The following is a 17,395-nucleotide window of genomic DNA, read 5'->3' on the forward strand; positions in this document are numbered from 1 at the left end:
CAAGGACGGCCGCCAAGGCTACAGGTCCCAGACCAGCCATGGAAAACAGAAGACTTGAATGTCAAGGCGACGTCTGACTAACAATTTGTTTTTGTCTCCTGTTGACAGTGATAAACTGACCAGAGTCAGTTTATCAGATTTAGTGTCTCTGGCTGGTTTATTTTGACAGGCTTTGCCACTGATTCTACATGCTCTATAAAACATCTATATATTCATCCTGTCATTTATTCTAGATTTTAAACCTAATCTGGATTTGCATTAGGATCAGCTTGGTCATGTGTAGCATATGTTGAAGTAGTTTTATCCTCTCATAAACTGTCAAATGTATGTGATTGCAGGTGGTTTTGTGACATTTTGAACAGCTTAAGATTCTAGAGTAACACACTGGACATGTCTGTTATGGGATGGTTTTAAAAAGATGGTTTTAGGTGTCTGAGTTTGTTTCCAGTTTCATAATCTCCCTGTGATAGCAGACGTGTTAGTAGACCTTGGTCTGGTATTAGGGCCTCCCTCTCTGTTGTCTTATCTGGAGGATGAAGGATAATGTCACTGTGCCAAGGCCACAACTGAAACATGCAAAGACCTCCATGTTCAACCCACATCCCTTCAACTCAATCAATCCCTCTAGACTCGTTAGTGGGATGACATGTTAGATTGTGTGGTGTTTGGTTTGACTTGAAAAGGATGATTCATAGTATTCATTTTATTTTCTTAAAATACACTAGTCATTCATATACAATACAAAATACTATTTTATCAAACATAAATTTAAGCCATCAAAAAAGTTTGAAAATACAATGCCAAAAGTTAAAAACATAAGTGTTGCACATTAAAGAGCATAGCAGAAGTCGCTCAGATACAAAGATAGTTCCAACAAAATAGACTCAAGGAGTGGAAACCAACAGTCAGTCAACTACATGTACAGTCAGTCAACCACATAGCTAAGGAGGCAGTGAGACCCAGGGATTTGAACCAAAATTATTTCCCAATAATTTTGTTCTGAAGAGAACCACTTTGTTGTTGTTCCGTTCCAAAAATAAAGTTCTGAACTGGTTTGAACCTCCCAAAAAGTACTGGTTTATATCATTCCTTTCTGTTCCTTTTTTAACCTGTGAAAGCAACAGTTTTTTTTACATTTAGCTCATTAAATTACTTCACCAATCAGTGTAGATAGAACAGGCAAACTAGTTGTTTACATGCGTGATGGACAGAAATGTAGCCTATAGCGGAAGATGCAACTGATATTTTACGGGTGGGGAAAGAGGGTTGAGGAGGAGGCTTGAAGATCTGGGCATCTTGTTATGACATGCATTATCTGAATTAGGTCCACAGAATTATACCTAGGAGTAGCGGCTTGTACGGAGAAACTGACTGTCCTTTGAGCTAGCTTGCTAACAAGCTTGAGCTAGTTAGCTAACAAACTCGTGTGCGCAGAGCGGCACCAGAATAAAAAACATCTTACCTTTTTGTAGTTAATAAATCCAACATGAAACTTGCTAACTGGGTCTATAGTATCCTTAACTAGCATTGAAAAAGATAATCCATTCTTCTCCAACTTAAAAAAATCTCTCCCCGTCTTCTGAATCACACTTGTAACGTCAGTACAGTAGCCTATGCTTCAGAGGGGGGAGGGGCAGGTAGCCTAAACACTCAAAATCACAGCCAAAGATTTATCTTTCAGGCAGACACTGGAATATATAGTGAGGGCTTTGCATAGCCACTGTTGCATTTTTTTGTGGGACAAAAAAAATAATAAATGCCAGGAAAGTAAAATAACGTTATTAACCGGTTGCCATGCCTTTAAAAAAAATAAGAGTTCAGTTCCGGAACAGTATGGATCACTTTCGTTCCCGGTTCCGTTTCTGTTCTTTGAAATGTTTTGTTATTTTCCGGTTTTCTGTTGTGTTCCCTGAACCGGTTCCAACCCCTGGTGGGACCGATTCGAGAAATTCTACTGCACATGTTCCACTTCTCCCACAAAAAAGTCACATTTTCCAGCATCACAAACACAGAGAAGCTACATTTATATGTTCTTGATCTCAGCTTTCAGTTCTTGGCGGTGTCCAGCGGGCACTCCTGCATCTGGCCGTCGTCCACGGCACCCTCAGGCAGATGCACGGTCATGGTGCAGGCCCGGATGCCACCCAGGGGTTCCAGCACATTGAACACCCGGTCCCACTCGTCCTTCTCTGGGTCGTAGCGCTGCACGATGTCCACCATGCAGCGGCTGTTCCAGGAGTAGCCCCCAACCACGTAGATCTGGCCCTGGAGCACGGCCACCCCTACATCACTCTGGCCCCGTGGCATGGCCGCCACCACCGTCCACTGGTCCACCTGAGGAAAGATATAAAATGCAGGTCTGAGCTCTAAATGGTCTCAGAATTTCGCATTTCTCCAAATGCCATTGGTTCCTTGTTTGGTCGTCATTTTCGCCCACCCAGAAAGTTCCTAAAGCTTTAAGGGAAAGGGGGATACCTAGTCAGAATGCATTCAACTGAAATGTGTCTCCGCATTTAACCCAACCCCTCTGAATCAGAGAGGTGCGGGGGGCTGCCTTAATCGACATCCAAGTAGTCGGCGCCCAGGGAACAGTGGGTTAACGGCCTTGCTCAGGGGCAGAATGACAGATTTTTACCTTGTCAGCTTGGGGATTCGATCCAGCAACCTTTTGGTTACTGGCCCAATGCTCTAACCACTAGGCTACCTGACCATCAAACTCAGGACTTAGTGGTAAAATTGCTTATATTGTTGGAACCAAAATCAGGGCCTTTGCCTTGTTTCACCTCAGGGCTGTAGAATTCACAGTTAAGTACGTCGTCATAGTCGCTGCTGCCCCGGAAGTGGTTCCCTCCCATCACATAGAGCCGGTCGCCCACTGTGCACATGCAGTGTAGGCCACGCAGTTCCATCATGTCGGCACGGCGACTCCATGCGTCAGTCTCAGGGTCATAACACAACAGCTCCTTCTGGAACGTGTCCCGTGTGATTCCGCCTGTTGGATCAGTGAATTGACATTGGTTTCATTATTAGATACTGTAGATACTATGACAACATGTTTACTAAAATACTATTTCATGTCTACAAACTAGTATACTATGGTTTTAATAAGACAACATTTTAATTTCAATCCATACACCACGGTCAGAGAGAGTTTGTATTTGGTATTTTATTAGGATCCATTAGCTACTGCTAAATCAGCAGCTACTCTTTTTGGGGTCCACACAAAACATTAAACAGGACATAATACAGAGCATTAATAGACAAGAACAGAACTCCATAAATGTAAAATAAGAATACATTCCATGCATCACAACGGCAATACTGCAGCCATTCATTTTTTCTCCTACTTTCTAAGCAGGCCCTGATATTCTAATCTCACAGCACCAGTGTTCTGTAAACAACAGAAAGTCTCACAGCATTAGGAAGACACACTGTTTCACACGATCGGTGTCCTCGGTGCTTCCGTCTGACGTCAATACTATGCATAATCATGTGAAGTTCCACCAAGGTCGTTGACTTCCGCTCTCTTCCCCTGACTTCAAAAGAGCCAAGGAGTTCAAGGGGAAGGCAGTGTAACTTTGGTAGTAAATTTGAAGGATGGACCATGAGAAGGAAAGAATGATTGTGTAGGGGACTGAACTGTGAGCCGGTGGTCAGATGCTTTCCTACACATACTGTCAACCACCAGCGTAGAGTGGGATAGGAGCAGTAATGTGAAATCCAGAAATGTTTGGGTCTGAACAGGAAGGACGTGGTCTGGTGCTGCAGAGAGCTGTGGCCATTACCCAGGCTCCCAGTGTCCGGTCTGGAGTGTGAAGTCACGAGCTCTGCTAGTCGGCTACTGTGTAGCAATGCCGAAAGCCCTAGTCTGCCCTAGAAAGCCTATGTAAACTACGATTGCCAGAACAGCCAAACAAAATGTAGACGACCGTTTTGGCCTCTAAAATGTGTTTATTATGATCAAGTTCGATCCCCACTGTGAATTATTTTAAAGTTCTCTAGAAATCAAGATATTTAATTAAATGGTGATCCATTCTGACTACTACATTTGGTGTCACACAGGACCACATGCTGAAACAGAACAATCACGGGCTGGCAGGCTACGAGGAGACTCCCGGTTGACTCTCTCAGGCAGGATGAAAACGACTACATTGACCATGATCCTTTGCTTGCTAGGGCCACTTTCACCATGATCCTTTGCGATTTTTCTGGTGCCATTCAGCACACATGAGGTTGGTGGCACCTTATTTGGGGAGGACGGGCTCGTGGTAATGGCTGGAGCGGAATAAGTGGAAAGGTATTAACAACATCAAACACATGGTTTCCATGTGTTTGATGCTATTCGATTTGCTCCATTCCAGCCATTATTATGAGCCAACCCCTCCTCAGCAGCCTCCACTGATTCAGCCCCATTCAGCAATATGGTGCGCTTCAAATTCAAATACTTCCTTTATGCGCCATCGGGAATTTTCCATAGGAATACATGGATGGCGTCAGTGCTATCACTATCTACTGGTTTTAATGTCTATGCCATTAACCCATTACCAGAGGAGGCTGGTGGGAGGAGCTATAGGAGGACATGCTCATTGTAATGGCTGGAAGGGAATAAAGGGAACAGTATCAAACATATGGAAACCACGTTTGACTACATTCCATTTATTCCATTCCAGCCATTACAATGAGCCCGTACTCCTATAGGTCCTCCACCAGCCTCCTCTGCACATTACACCATCCTCTACATGTTCCATAACACCTCCAATGGAATCCACCTGCTTTTTGGGCTCAAACTACTAAGCCACTGTTTAAATGATTGCAGATTAAAAATGATACATTTTCTGCATGCACTTTCAAAACATGTGTTCAGAATAAGCTGTTTTCTGGCTGTCTGTGTGTGTGCAAGAAATTTACACAATTGCTCTTCAGAGAGCTGTGGTTAACCTCGTCGGAAAATAAGTCTACTCTGACCCATTTCAACCAAAGGTCTTTGTGTTTCCTGGCCCTCATAGTTGCTAAGAGACCGACAAAGAAATCGACCAAGATGAGAATGAGAACCTTCCAGAACTACTATGTTTTGTTAAAGTCTATCAAAGCTGTTAATTGACAAGAGTGGATTAAAACATGTCAACAACACAGCCTTTGTTTGAATTAATTAACTCACCTCTCCAGTCAGAGCTGATTTTATCAGGACAACAATCAGTCAATTCAGGCCTTCACATTGTAGGTTAACAGTTTGGTAAGTTTGTATTCTAACTACCAGTGGTCTGAGAAACTCACCTGAGACATACATCAGGTCACCATGGACTGTCCCAGCATGCCCGTAGTGTGGGTCGACCATGGGCGACACGAATGTCCACTCGTTCCTTCTGAGGTTGTAGCACTCCACAGTGTCTGAAAGAGTAAAAAACATAAATTCACTCAACATGCACCTTAAAGATCATAATCCCTTGCAATTTATTGATATTTCTGTGTAAAAGATTGCAGTAAAATCCTATCCAGTACACTTAGTGACTCACCGATCTCTCCTGAGGCGTTCCGGCCCCCAACAGCATACAGCTTCCCTTTCAGGGTGCTCAGGTGGAAGAAGGTTCTCTTCTCGTTGAGCGAGGCCACCTGCAGCCACCGGTCGAAGCGCGGGTCGTAGAGGTAGGCGCTGTCCACCGCCGTCTTGCCCTTGGTGTCGTAGGTGCTCTGGCCACCTACGATGTAGAGAAAGCCCCCGAGCAGGGCCACGCCATGCTGGTAGCGGGGAACCTCCATAGGCCTCAGCGCCCTCCAATGGCCGATCTCCTCATCATACAGTCTCAGCTCCCTACTCACCACCAGCTGCTGCCTCATCACCCCGCCCAGCGCCAGCAGGTGTGTGGCGTCCGACCGGATGCGCGTGCGCTCCGTCTGTAAGGAAGGCTGGAGGAAGGGCATCATCTGGTAGTTGCTGGCCTCTAGCAGGAGATTGACGCAGGCCGTGTCCGAGCGCATCATGGCTGCTCCGCCGTCATCGTGCCCCTCATCCTCCTGGGAGATCTCGAGCAGCTCAGTGGGGGTCATGAGGGGGAAGCGGACCTGGCGCATCAGGGAGTAGGCGGCGGAGCGGCGGGTGGGGGGGTCGTGGTCCAGCCAGGAGCGGGCGATGCGGTACAGCTCAATCTCAGAGAAGCCCTTGAGGCTGTCGCTGGCCAGGGCATTGGCCAGGCTGGGCTGAGAGAGCTGCAGGTAGCGGCCAGACTGTAGCAGCGCTGACAGGTTCTGACATACAAACTTCCCAATGTGGGCCTGTACATCCTCCAGGAGCAGGTCCCCGGCGATGCGCTCCACCTCCACACAGTTATCAATGGTGATCTGCCACACAAACAGGTAAACAGACAAGACTGGATGAACTTGTGAAGGGTCTCCTGTCTTTACATTGACCAAACTTTCCACTGTGTCTTCAATCCACCCATCTACCTGCCCATTGTTTGTGGGGCGGCAGGTGGTTAGCGCGTTGGGCCAGTAACCGAAAGATTGCTGGATCGAATCCCCGAGCTGACAAGGTAAAATCTGTCATTCTGCCGTTAAACAAGGCTGTTAACCCACTGTTCACCGATAGGCCGCCATTGTAAATAAGAATTTGTTCTTAGCTCACTTGCCTAGTTAAATAAAGGTTAAATGAAAAATGTACAAAATGTCAGTACCAGTAGGTAACCGGATTCACTCACCTCAGTGCTGAGCAGCTTGTTGCAGAAGCCGAGGACGGGGAGGACCTGGAGGAAGCTGGCAGCCTCCAGAGTGTCCTGCAGGTTGGCCATGCTCAGACTCAGCCGGGATGTGTAGATGAACTCTATGATGTTCTTCAGACCTGTTTTACTCACCCCACGGAGCTTAATCTCCCTCATATCCTGTTCTCTCATACCCCCTAGAGAGAGGGAGCGAGGAAAAGGGAGAGATATAGAGGGTGGATGCTGTTACAGTTAGTGGTGTAAGAGTGAAAGTATATTTTAACATAGTGAGATGTAAAAATATGACGTTTTAAGTCAAGGTGTCAGTGTCTTTCTCTGGAATTTGTTCCTTACCACATTTCCCCTTTATGGTGGTTGGTCTGAGTGGACGTGATAAGCGCAAGCACAGTAAGAGGGAGACTTTTCATTAGCTCAGCCCTGAACTCATCCGTGAAACAATCTTACATACTTAGGATCATTGATCCTTTGGGAGCTTATGCCGTCGACAAATCCTCTCCACCACACATTGTAAAACAATCACCAGTAATTCAAAAGTCACTCGCACATCTGAGCTCTCTTTTTTGCAGGTGCATGGTAAAAGTTGAATAAAATTAGAAAAAATAAGGAACCCGCACACTGCTCTTGATAGTATCACTGCTCTTTAATAAGCTGTATGTATCCGCCTCACGGTCTACGTCAGAGCTTCGGTGAGTTTTTTTTTAATTAGCGCCCTTATGTAGACCTAGCCCCGCCCACATCCGTTCCACGCATCGAATGGGGTTGAAGTCGAAGGAAAACAAATAAGTGCTACCAAATATAACAATATGCATTTCATAAATATTCTAATAAAGTGTGGACATAAAACCCGTCTGTAAAACCACATTGAGGACATCGACCTAGCAAGCACGTTTTCATAAATCATTGGGTACAGCGCAAGAAAAACGTCAGCGTAATCTGAAATAGGGGCATAATTCATGTTCAAATTTACAACATAACATACATAGGCATTTCATCATTAAGTCCTTTAGGAAATAATGTCCGGAGGGTGAAAATCCAAAAACATTCTCTTTTGCTCAGAGTATTATTAATATCACCTCCCCTATCTGATATCTTAACTTTCTCTATACCACAAAATCTAAAGGTAGAAATGTCATGCTTTAGGTCATTAAAATGTACTGCGACTGGATAATCCCTGTCGTTTCTCCTAATTTAACGTTTAAGTTTAATGATTCTCTCTTTGAAAGAACAAGAGGTTTTACCTACATAGCACAGCCCACATGGACATTTAATAATGCAGATAACATGGGTGGTGGAGCATGTAATAATGTCATTTATTTGGAACCGTTTTCCCGTATGTGGGTGGCAGAAATATTCACACTTCATCATATTGTTGCACTGTGCGCATCCTCTGCATTTATAGCTACCATTCGGAAGAGGGCGTAAAAGAGCCTGGCTGATTTTCTTTTGTGGCTGGCAGTTCAGTTGGCATGGACCAATCTTTAGCTCTTGTTGGTCTTTTTTGTAGCAGTTCATCTCGTGTTTTCCCCAATGCCAAATTAAGAGCTTCATCCACACATTGTGGAGAATAGCCTCTTCTTAGAAACCTAGTGCGCATCTCCGCTGCTTTTTCTAGATAGTCCTCTGTGGAGTGGCATATACGGCGCAGTCTGAAAAACTGGCTTCTTGGAAGTCCTCTTTTGAATGGCTCAGGATGGAAGCTGTCCCCCTGTAATATAGTATTTCTTTCCGTTTATTTTCTATACAGAGTTGTAAACAGGGTTCCATTTGATTTCTCAATCCACATATCGAGGGAATGAACACGTTTAGTGTCACATTCAATAGTGAATTTGCGATTGGGGTCAATGTCATTGAGTAATGCCATAAAGTCTGACAGCTCTTTTCCCGTTCCTCCCCATATGCCCAAAAAAATCGTAAATATATCGATACCACTTCAGGACTTCGTTTTCATTATTAACAAAACGTTCTTCAAAAAGACCCACATAAAGAACCGAGGTAAACACGGACTCTGGTTGGATATTCGACGGATATTCGCCTGTAGTTTTCCTTACGTCCACCAACAGCAGTTAGGGACCGTCAACATAGTGACAAATCTAATTTTTCAAATTTTAATAGCTCTTTAACCATTACTCCTAAAACTTTAAAAACTGGTTCTAGCTAACCCGATGGCATAGACACACATTGCACACACTTTTTTTGGTCGATTTACATCTCACACTATTTTAAATAATTTATTATTATTTTTTGAATTTCAACAGCTCCTTGTGTAACAGTGTAGGTTCTGTCCCTCTCTTCGCCCCAACCTGGGCTCGAACCAGGGACCCTTGCACACATCAACAACTGACACCCCACGAAGCATCGTTAACCATCGCGCCACAAAAGCCGTGGCCTTTGCAACGCAAGGGGAAACCCTACTTCAAGTCTCAGAGCGAGTGACGTCACTGATTGAAATGCTATTAGCGCGCACCACCGCTAACTAACTAGCCATTTCACATCGGTTACACTTGGTCATGTGACCTACTGACTTCAAACAAGGTTCAGAATGTACACTCAGTGGGCCTACACATTGCACACCCTTTAGTTTGTCCATTTTCATCTCTCACAATTTTACATGAATTTTCAATGTTTTTCAATGTTTCTAATTTTAACAGCTCCTTGGTCATGTGACCTACTGACCTCAAACTACTTTCAGAATGTCCACGGACTGTTTGAGATGGGCGCCGCGAGTCATCCAGTGTGGTAACACGACCGATCCCGGAGAAGCTGGCGGAAGCCCCGGGGAGAGTTCTCTTTTCTTTGTGAAGGGCACCTTGGAATGGGTTCGCCCCGAGAGAGGGGCCCAAGCCCTGGAAAGCGTTGCGGTTTCGGCGGCGTCCTGTGAGCTCTCCCAGGCCCTTGAAAATCCGGGGGAGGAAGTGCAAATCTCACGCCGGGCAGTACCCATATCCGCAGCAGGTCTCCAAGGTGAACAGCCTCTGGCATGTTATGACAATGTATGTAAGGGAAGTTGGCAAAAAAGACGTGTAACTCCGGGATAAGGATTGACTCTAAGGGCTGGGTTGATCGGGCTGGGGTGCGAAGCGGGGCAGGGCTCGAGCCGCGGCTAGGGGAGTTGCTCCGTTGCCCTCCTCTCAGCACCTTTGGAAGTTTGTTGTTCGGGCCCATCTCACAGTCTCTCGTGTGGTCTCGCAAGGGACTGCGTATGGGGGTTCGTCAGGGTGGTGTCCGTTGGCGGGCCGAAGGCGGACCGGCGGGGGGTTGGGTCAGGCGGTTGGCGGCGGCAACTCTGGACACATGCCGGGCCCTTCTCGCGGATTTCCCTAGCTACGGCGCTCGCCGGCCCCACACATTGTAGGTGGGGAGGTCTCTTCTACACTCACTAGACTTGAGGCGGAGACTAAACCCATTGGTCCCACAGTGATAGGGCATTGCATGGATCTGGCTCATGCCCTACGAAGTGGGGAGAGATATCTCCAGCTTGTCTGGGGAGGGAGGCCTACATCTGATATGGGTAGTACCATCCACGCCCATTGATTTGCTGTGGAACCATAAAACAGACGGAAGAAGCCTAGGTTCCCACGGCACGGATCACTGGATGTCAACTTGATGAAATTCAAAGGAGCATACCCACCTGTCGCGGTCGCACTCAAATCACTCGTGGGGTGACTGTGACCCCCTCATGTCAAAGTGAGGAATATCGATGAAGCGCTGGTGAAGGTGGTTGCTATGGCTCTGTCCCGAAGAGCTGACTGGGCAAGCAAATTATTTAAAGGGGATGATTATTTTCTGTTGCTTCTTCCGACACCTGGTTGATGGTGCCGCTAGATACTGCGAGGGGTATTTTCTTCTCAAGCCTATAAGTATTGCGCTGGCACTTTATGTTGATTGGGTGTAAAAACCCAGTTAAAGTCCGCTGAAGGTTAGTAGCGGCAACTGATGTCCAGTTTGTAAGACAGAAAAGCCTCTGATGATACCACCGGGCGTGACTCGAATGGATGTAAATTTGATGATATCTGACCGTAGCAGGCAACCCTTCACATTCGCACTCAAACCACCTTCGGGGTGGCTGTGACCCACTTATGTCAAAGTGAGGAAATTTGATGAAGCGGGGGTAAACGGCGGGACATAAATAAGAGTCTAGAGGTAGCCAAATGCCTCATTATCTAATTAGTGATGCACAGACCTCTGGTGGGACAGTGAATCAGGTTGGAACTCGCTGTGGAAGTCGAAACGTTCACCAGGACGTTTCGACGCCAGGACGCACGAGGAGGCCTATCCCAAGCCAGGGGGCACTCAGAGTCCGAGCAGGGGCAGCCCGGACTCAGGGGTTGGGGGCAGCACTCAGGCCAAGGATGTTGGAGTCGGGACTTAGTCTGTGAGCAGAAAAAAGAGGGTGGGTCACCAGGAGCACAGAGCCTGTTACGGGTTACCAGGTGCACGTGGTTCCTGACAGCGGGACTATAGACGTTTTAGTAATTCCAGGGAGTAAGCTATACGCTAAGGCCAAGGGAGAGGGGTGTTGACCGGGTAGGGAGAGTAGGTGTGGAGGCCTGAAGGGCTGTAGTTCCAGGGAGTAAGCTATACACTCTCAGGCCCAAGGAGAGGGCAGGCAGGCGGGCAGGGAGTGTAGGCCTAGGTGCCAGGAGTCAGAGGTCACCAGGTCAATGGGGGCCTGCCTGGAGGTCAGGAAGGCCCCAGGGAGAAGTCCCAAGTGAATAGGTGTGTGAGTTAATGTAAAATCGTGTGAGATGAAAATTAACAAACAAAAGGGTGTGCAATGTGTAGGCCCACTGAGTGTACATTCTGAATCTTGTTTGAAGTCAGTAGGTCACATGACCAAGGAGCTATTGAAATTAGAAAGTAAAAAAATGTAATGTAAAAATGTGCGAGATGAAAATAGACAAACTAAAGGGTGTGCAATATAGAAGGGTAGTCAGGGGACATTCTGCACCTTGTTTGAGGTCAGTAGGTCACATGACCAAGGAGCTATTGAAATTAGAAACATTGAAAAAGATAGAAAATTCATGTAAAATTGCTTGAGAGGAAAATGGACAAACTAAAGGGTGTGAAATATGTAGGCCCACTGAGTGTACATTCTGAACCTTGTTTGAGTCCAGTAGGTCACATGACCAAGAAGCAATTGAAATTCTAAAGTTTAAAAAAATCATGTAAAAACGTGTGAGATGAAAATGGACAAACTAAAGGGTGTGCAATATAGAAGGGTAGTCAGTGGACATTCTGAACCATGTTTGAAGTCAGTAGGTCACATGACCATGGAGCTATTGAAATTCAAATATAAAAAAAGTTTGTACTTTTTTTACGTTCTCTAATTCAACTAGCAATACAAAATGGTGCTCACATTTCCACATGTTTATTAGCTTTTCAAAGCTAATTTAAGGGTCAATTAGTGAAAATAAGACCTGTGCAATGTTGTGCGCAATTTTTCCAACATCATGACACTTATTTGGAGTCTGTGGCTCAAGTGGTTTGAAAGCTATTCAGGCTTGAAAGCGCGAATATCCATTGAATATCCAACCTGAAACTGTCTTTACCTCGGTACATAAAGGTTAGCATAGCTCTGAGCGAATGTGGAGCCCATCTATGTTCCATTCGTTTGGAGATAGTGTTCATCATCAGACCTGAAATAGTTATACATCAAACATATTCAGCCAGCTCTAGAATAACATTTGTTGGTGGGTATTCGTTAGTATCTCTGTCTCTCAAATAATGAGCTGGGGCTGCCAGCCCCCCAGTATGGGGAATGCTGGTATATAGACTTTCGACATCTAATGTGACCAAAATACAGTCTTCTGTTAAACCCGTTATTATGAAATCTTGTTTATGAAGTCTACAGAGTCTTTCACATATGATGGCAATGCTTGCACATTCATTTTAATAAAAGAGTCTACGAAGTTCGACAATCGCTCTAGCATTGAGTCTATTCCTGCAACCACTGGTCTGCCTGGATAATTGCCTTGTTGTGTTTTAGGTTTGTGTAATTTCGACAAAATGTACAGGCATGGACGTATGGCACATTTACAGCAAAGGTATTCATATTCAGGTTTTGAGATAAGGTTATTTAATAGGGCTTGCTCCAGATTAGAGCATATATCCCTTTGGAACACCTGTGTGGGATCAACACTTTGTTTTCTATAGAAACGTTCATTACGGAGTTGTCTCTGAATCTCTTCTTTGTATTTTTCATAGTCTAAAACGACAACAGCACCCCCCTTGTCTGCAGGTTTAATAAACAAAGATGAGTCTTTCATTAGTTCATTAAGTGCCTGTTCTTCTGTTCTAGTGAGGTTCTTCTGAATGTATGTTTTTCTTGTATATACTGATGTAACCGATGTGAAATGGCTAGCTAGTTAGTGGGGTGCGCGCTAATAGCGTTTCAATCGGTGACATCACTCGCTCTGAGACCTTGAAGTAGTTGTTCCCCTTGCTCTGCAAGGGCCGCGGCTTTAGTGGCACGATGGGTAACGATGCTTCGAGGGTGGCTGTTTTTGGTGTGTGCAGAGGGTCCCTGGTTCGAGCCCAGGTAGGGGCGAGAAGAGGGACGGAAGCTAAACTGTTACACTGACATGGCATCTTGTTCGACTATAATTGAGGAGTTGTTAACCATAGGACAGAATTTGCATTTGGGCTTAAAATGGGTACCAGTTCTTTGTTGAGTTTCTAGGCACGAAACAGTATTTTGAGAAAACACGTGCTTAAGTTTACTTCTTGCGAAAGAATATAAACAGATATACTTTCGTATCAAATGGTTTGTCTGTACATGTAGGTACAAAAGAGAGGCCCTTAGATAAGACTGAGATTTGCACGTCAGACCTTTTTGGAGAGGTTAATGACCGCGTTCTGCTGTAGCTGTCCACAGCCTGTGTTCCTGGTCCACTCTTTGACCACTTGCCTCTCCTACATCTTTTCCTTCGTGGAGCCTTGTTGTGCTGCTTTCAGATTACTCTGACGTTTTTCTCGCGCTGTACCCAATGATTTATGAAAACTTGCTTGGTAGGTCGATGTCCTCAATGTGGTTTTACAGACGGGTTTTATGTCCACACTTTATTAGAATATTTACGAAATGCATATTGTTATATTTGGTAGCATTTATTTGTTTTCCTTTGACTCCAACCCCATTCGATGCGTGGAACGGATGTGGGCGGGGCTAGGTTGAGGGTGCTAATTTAAAAAACTCACAAAGCTCTGAGAAGGCCGTGAGGCCGATACGTAAAGCTTATTAAAGAGCAGTGATACTATCAAGAGCAGTGTGCGGGTTCCTTATTTTTTCTCATTTTAAAACAATCACCAGTGAAATAATTTGGCATATAAAAATATATTGACGTATTGCACAAATTGAAAGCCCTCTTTGAATGTTATTTATCACAGACTAACCAGTGAACATGGCTTTGAAGTAGTCGCTGGCAGAGGCCATAATGACTCTGTGCACGGGGAAGGTGTCACTGCTGTCCCCAGGCACCAGGATGACATCACACAGAGTCTCATCACCACGGAACAACTCAAACCCCTGGAAGGAAGAATAACATTCATCTTCCATCAATGGTCTCGATCCGCTCCATGTTTAATGGTGTTAGCAACCATTCAGATAGATTACTGAAATAATCGTCCTTGGATTCTTATACATCTTGGCAACCCTCACAGCTAAATAATCCTACGAAAAAAAGACTATAGTATACTGTAATATTTTTATACGTAGTATTTACTGCAGTATTTTTGCGGATATGACTGTAGTATAATGTAGTATTTACTGTAGTGTATTTGTTCTACAGTAAGCACTACACGATCAAGGGATACGACAGTGTGTAGTATAATATTCTACAGAATACCACAAAATTATATTTATAAGCACTACACGATTGAGGGATGCTACAATGTATAGTATAGTATAGTATTTTCCAGTATATTAGAGTTTACTAAAGGATACTATAGAATTCTATAGTAAGTACTATAGTATTCTATAGTAAAATGTAGTATTTGTTATGTGGGATAACCCTATTACACCTTTAATATCTCTGCCTGGTGTATGAGGGCTGGTTGGGTTGTACCTGTAGGACTGTGGTGCCATGCTCATTGCTGCTGAACCACCTGGTTAGAGGCCTTGGAGGGAGGCTTGGCTTCAGGCTTATATCAGTGGGTTTTGGGGGAAGCTCCAAGGGTTTAGGGGCTGGGGCTGTAGGGGTTGGAGGTTTTGCTGCTGGGGGAGTGGGACTGTCAACTGTGGCCGGGGCTGGGGCCGGGGCTGGGGGCGGAGATGTGGCTGGGGGTTGGACAGGTTGGGGTGGAGGTCTGGGTGGCTCTCTGAGAGAGCCTCTGCTCCCCAGACGAGACAGTCTCCTGTGAAACCTCCCCTGCACGCTCTCCTTCTCCTCTCCACTGCCCCTGGAACAAAACGACAGGGGTCTGAGAGCTGCTGTATCATCCTCAGCTACAGTATAAGTTAACTCCACCCTTTATCACATTAATCTTTCTATGACATTGTTTTTCACATAAACTCATATCTTCAGTGCTGGAAAGTGCATATACTGGATTTTTGTCCGTTTACATAAAGGTTTACAGTGGCTAGTCTTTTGTATTTTCACATTGATTCATATACAAAAATCAGGGGCGCATCTTTGGTTTTAGAAGTGGGGGGGGGGCATAATTATAATACATTTTTTTATCCAGTCGGATAAATGCTCCAAACAGCCTACCCGACCGCTCGGAGGCGTCTGCATGGCCCTAAAGCACCCCGTTGCCTCATTATGTATCACATTCCAGTTATAAAACTGGGGGGGACAAAAATGCAATTTCAGAATGTGGTGGGGACATGTCTCCCGTCCCCAGTGAAAGTTGTGCCCCTGACAAAAATACTTAAACCTAAAAATGACAAATATTCGGATCAGCCTACCCCATCTCAGTTGGTGTCTTGCTGGATTTCCTGCTGCCCCTCTGTGAAAGGTTCCTTAGAAACAGAGACATGAGACAAAACTAAAACAGGTCAGGATTAAATTCATGTTTAGTCTGTCAGTACAATATACTTTTCTATTCTCTCTTTCAAAGCCTCTTCACTCTGAACAAGCTACAATTTGGGAAATGAAACAGTTGAGTATGTCTTTGTTTCATACATAGGTTGTGTCACGACTTCCACCGAAGTCGGCCTCTCTCCTTGTTCGGGCGGCGTTCGGCGGTCGACGTCACCGGCTTACTAGTTGCCACCGATCTATGTTTCCCTGTTCGTTTGCTTTTGTCTTTATTTTTCACACCTGTTTATGATTCCCTGATTATGTTCATTATTTAACCCTCTGGCTTCCCTGTTTGTCTTGTCCGTGATTGTTTCCTGTTTTGTGATTGTTGGAGGTGTTTTCTCCTACCCTGTATTTTGGATGTGGAAGAAGTTTGATTATGATTTTAGTAAACACGTTATTGTTTACACTCATCCATGTGTCCTGCGCCTGACTCTGACACTTCTTCTAACTAAAGCATTACAGGTTGTCTGGTACTCAATGCTGTATAGTATGACTCACTTCATCAGATCAGGCCCAGGGCTAGAGGTGCATGTTTGCAATGTGGGGCTTTCTTGATCACATCGTTACCATATTGTCTCTGTGTTAGTGTGTACATGTACGTGTACGCTGTAAATGTTAAGACATTCCTGTAACTTCACACAACATTTATGTTGCAGTATGTTGCTATGGTGTAACTTCAATACATTTTCTGATGTTTCTAGTGGATTACCATAGTATTTTTTTTACATCTAACAGTAGCCTCTGAACTCTGAACTTACACCTCACTACATATTCATAATTTCTGTTTATATTCTATTTTTGGATCATGGAAGTTTCTGTGCAAGACTTTGTGCTCTATATCAAGTGTACACACTTTACACCTGCATTAACAAACATGAGAGGAAAGGAACCTACCTTGAAGTTATTATTTTCAACAGATTCTCCCTAACCGGACGGCCTTCTTCCGGGATACACACATAACCAACCTACAGCAATCTGTTTAATGCTTTACAGATCACTAAATGTTTTCCTGCAGCAGCTGGATGCAGAGTGGAACCGTTATGTAAAGCGTGGTAAACAGCAGCACAGCTAACCGAGAGCTCAGCCACTTCCTGTGTCAGTTCTCTTTCTCGCTCATTTCGTTTAACCCTCCCCACCCTTATTTTGACACATTAGGTGTTGTAAAGACAGATGTAGAGATGGAAGAGAAAGCGAGAAATCGCACATGTAATTTGTTTCTGGTTCATATACAGACAATGAAGGAAGCAGACCAGACTCAGCTACTAATGCATTGGTGCATATGGGAGAGCCACCCCCTAAGCAGACCAAAACTGAAAACATTTTTCACGGTAAACGACCTGAGTGGGACATCTTCATTTAACCACCATCTTTGACAGATGTATACAATGACTTGTTCCTCATCCTTTCAAACTCCAGAGACTCCTATACTGTACTTCTTTAGTGTCAAATGTGGCACTACAGTGTCTTAAGTTTATTTCTTTTAATCTTTTTTTTATTATAATCTCATGTTTCAAGTAATTAGTGTCTAAAGAAATGTGAGTTCAATTGTAAGGGGAAACAAATAACAAACACCATAACATTTTTTGGTATCAAATCAAACTGAATGAAAGATACGAGGCATAAAGTCTTCTAAAATATGATATTTTACTCTCTATGTGGTTT

At 44.6% G+C, this 17,395-nt stretch overlaps 1 protein-coding gene across 2 annotated transcripts; it reads right to left on the minus strand.

The window, feature by feature from the left end:
* Positions 1 to 688: 688 nt before the first annotated feature.
* si:rp71-68n21.9 (kelch-like protein 9) lies at positions 689 to 16,845 on the minus strand. Of its 2 annotated transcripts, XM_029711838.1 has the most exons (9): positions 16,628 to 16,845; positions 15,616 to 15,669; positions 14,774 to 15,107; positions 14,103 to 14,235; positions 6,693 to 6,889; positions 5,514 to 6,336; positions 5,275 to 5,388; positions 2,784 to 2,992; positions 689 to 2,334 (listed from the first exon to the last, which is right to left on the minus strand). In XM_029711838.1, exons 2-9 carry the CDS (start codon positions 15,618 to 15,620, stop codon positions 2,047 to 2,049), a joined length of 2,103 nt encoding a protein of 700 aa, XP_029567698.1. In that variant the 5' UTR covers positions 15,621 to 15,669; positions 16,628 to 16,845; the 3' UTR covers positions 689 to 2,046. The 2 variants fall into 2 exon arrangements, with proteins under 2 accessions (XP_029567698.1, XP_029567699.1); XM_029711839.1 differs by lacking the exons at positions 14,103 to 14,235; positions 14,774 to 15,107; positions 15,616 to 15,669; positions 16,628 to 16,845 and adding an exon at positions 8,117 to 8,985.
* Between the last annotated feature and the right edge of the window lie 550 nt (positions 16,846 to 17,395).

The sequence above is a fragment of the Salmo trutta genome, chromosome 24, assembly GCF_901001165.1.
Source record: "Salmo trutta chromosome 24, fSalTru1.1, whole genome shotgun sequence".
NCBI classification, from domain to species: Eukaryota; Metazoa; Chordata; class Actinopteri; order Salmoniformes; family Salmonidae; genus Salmo; species Salmo trutta.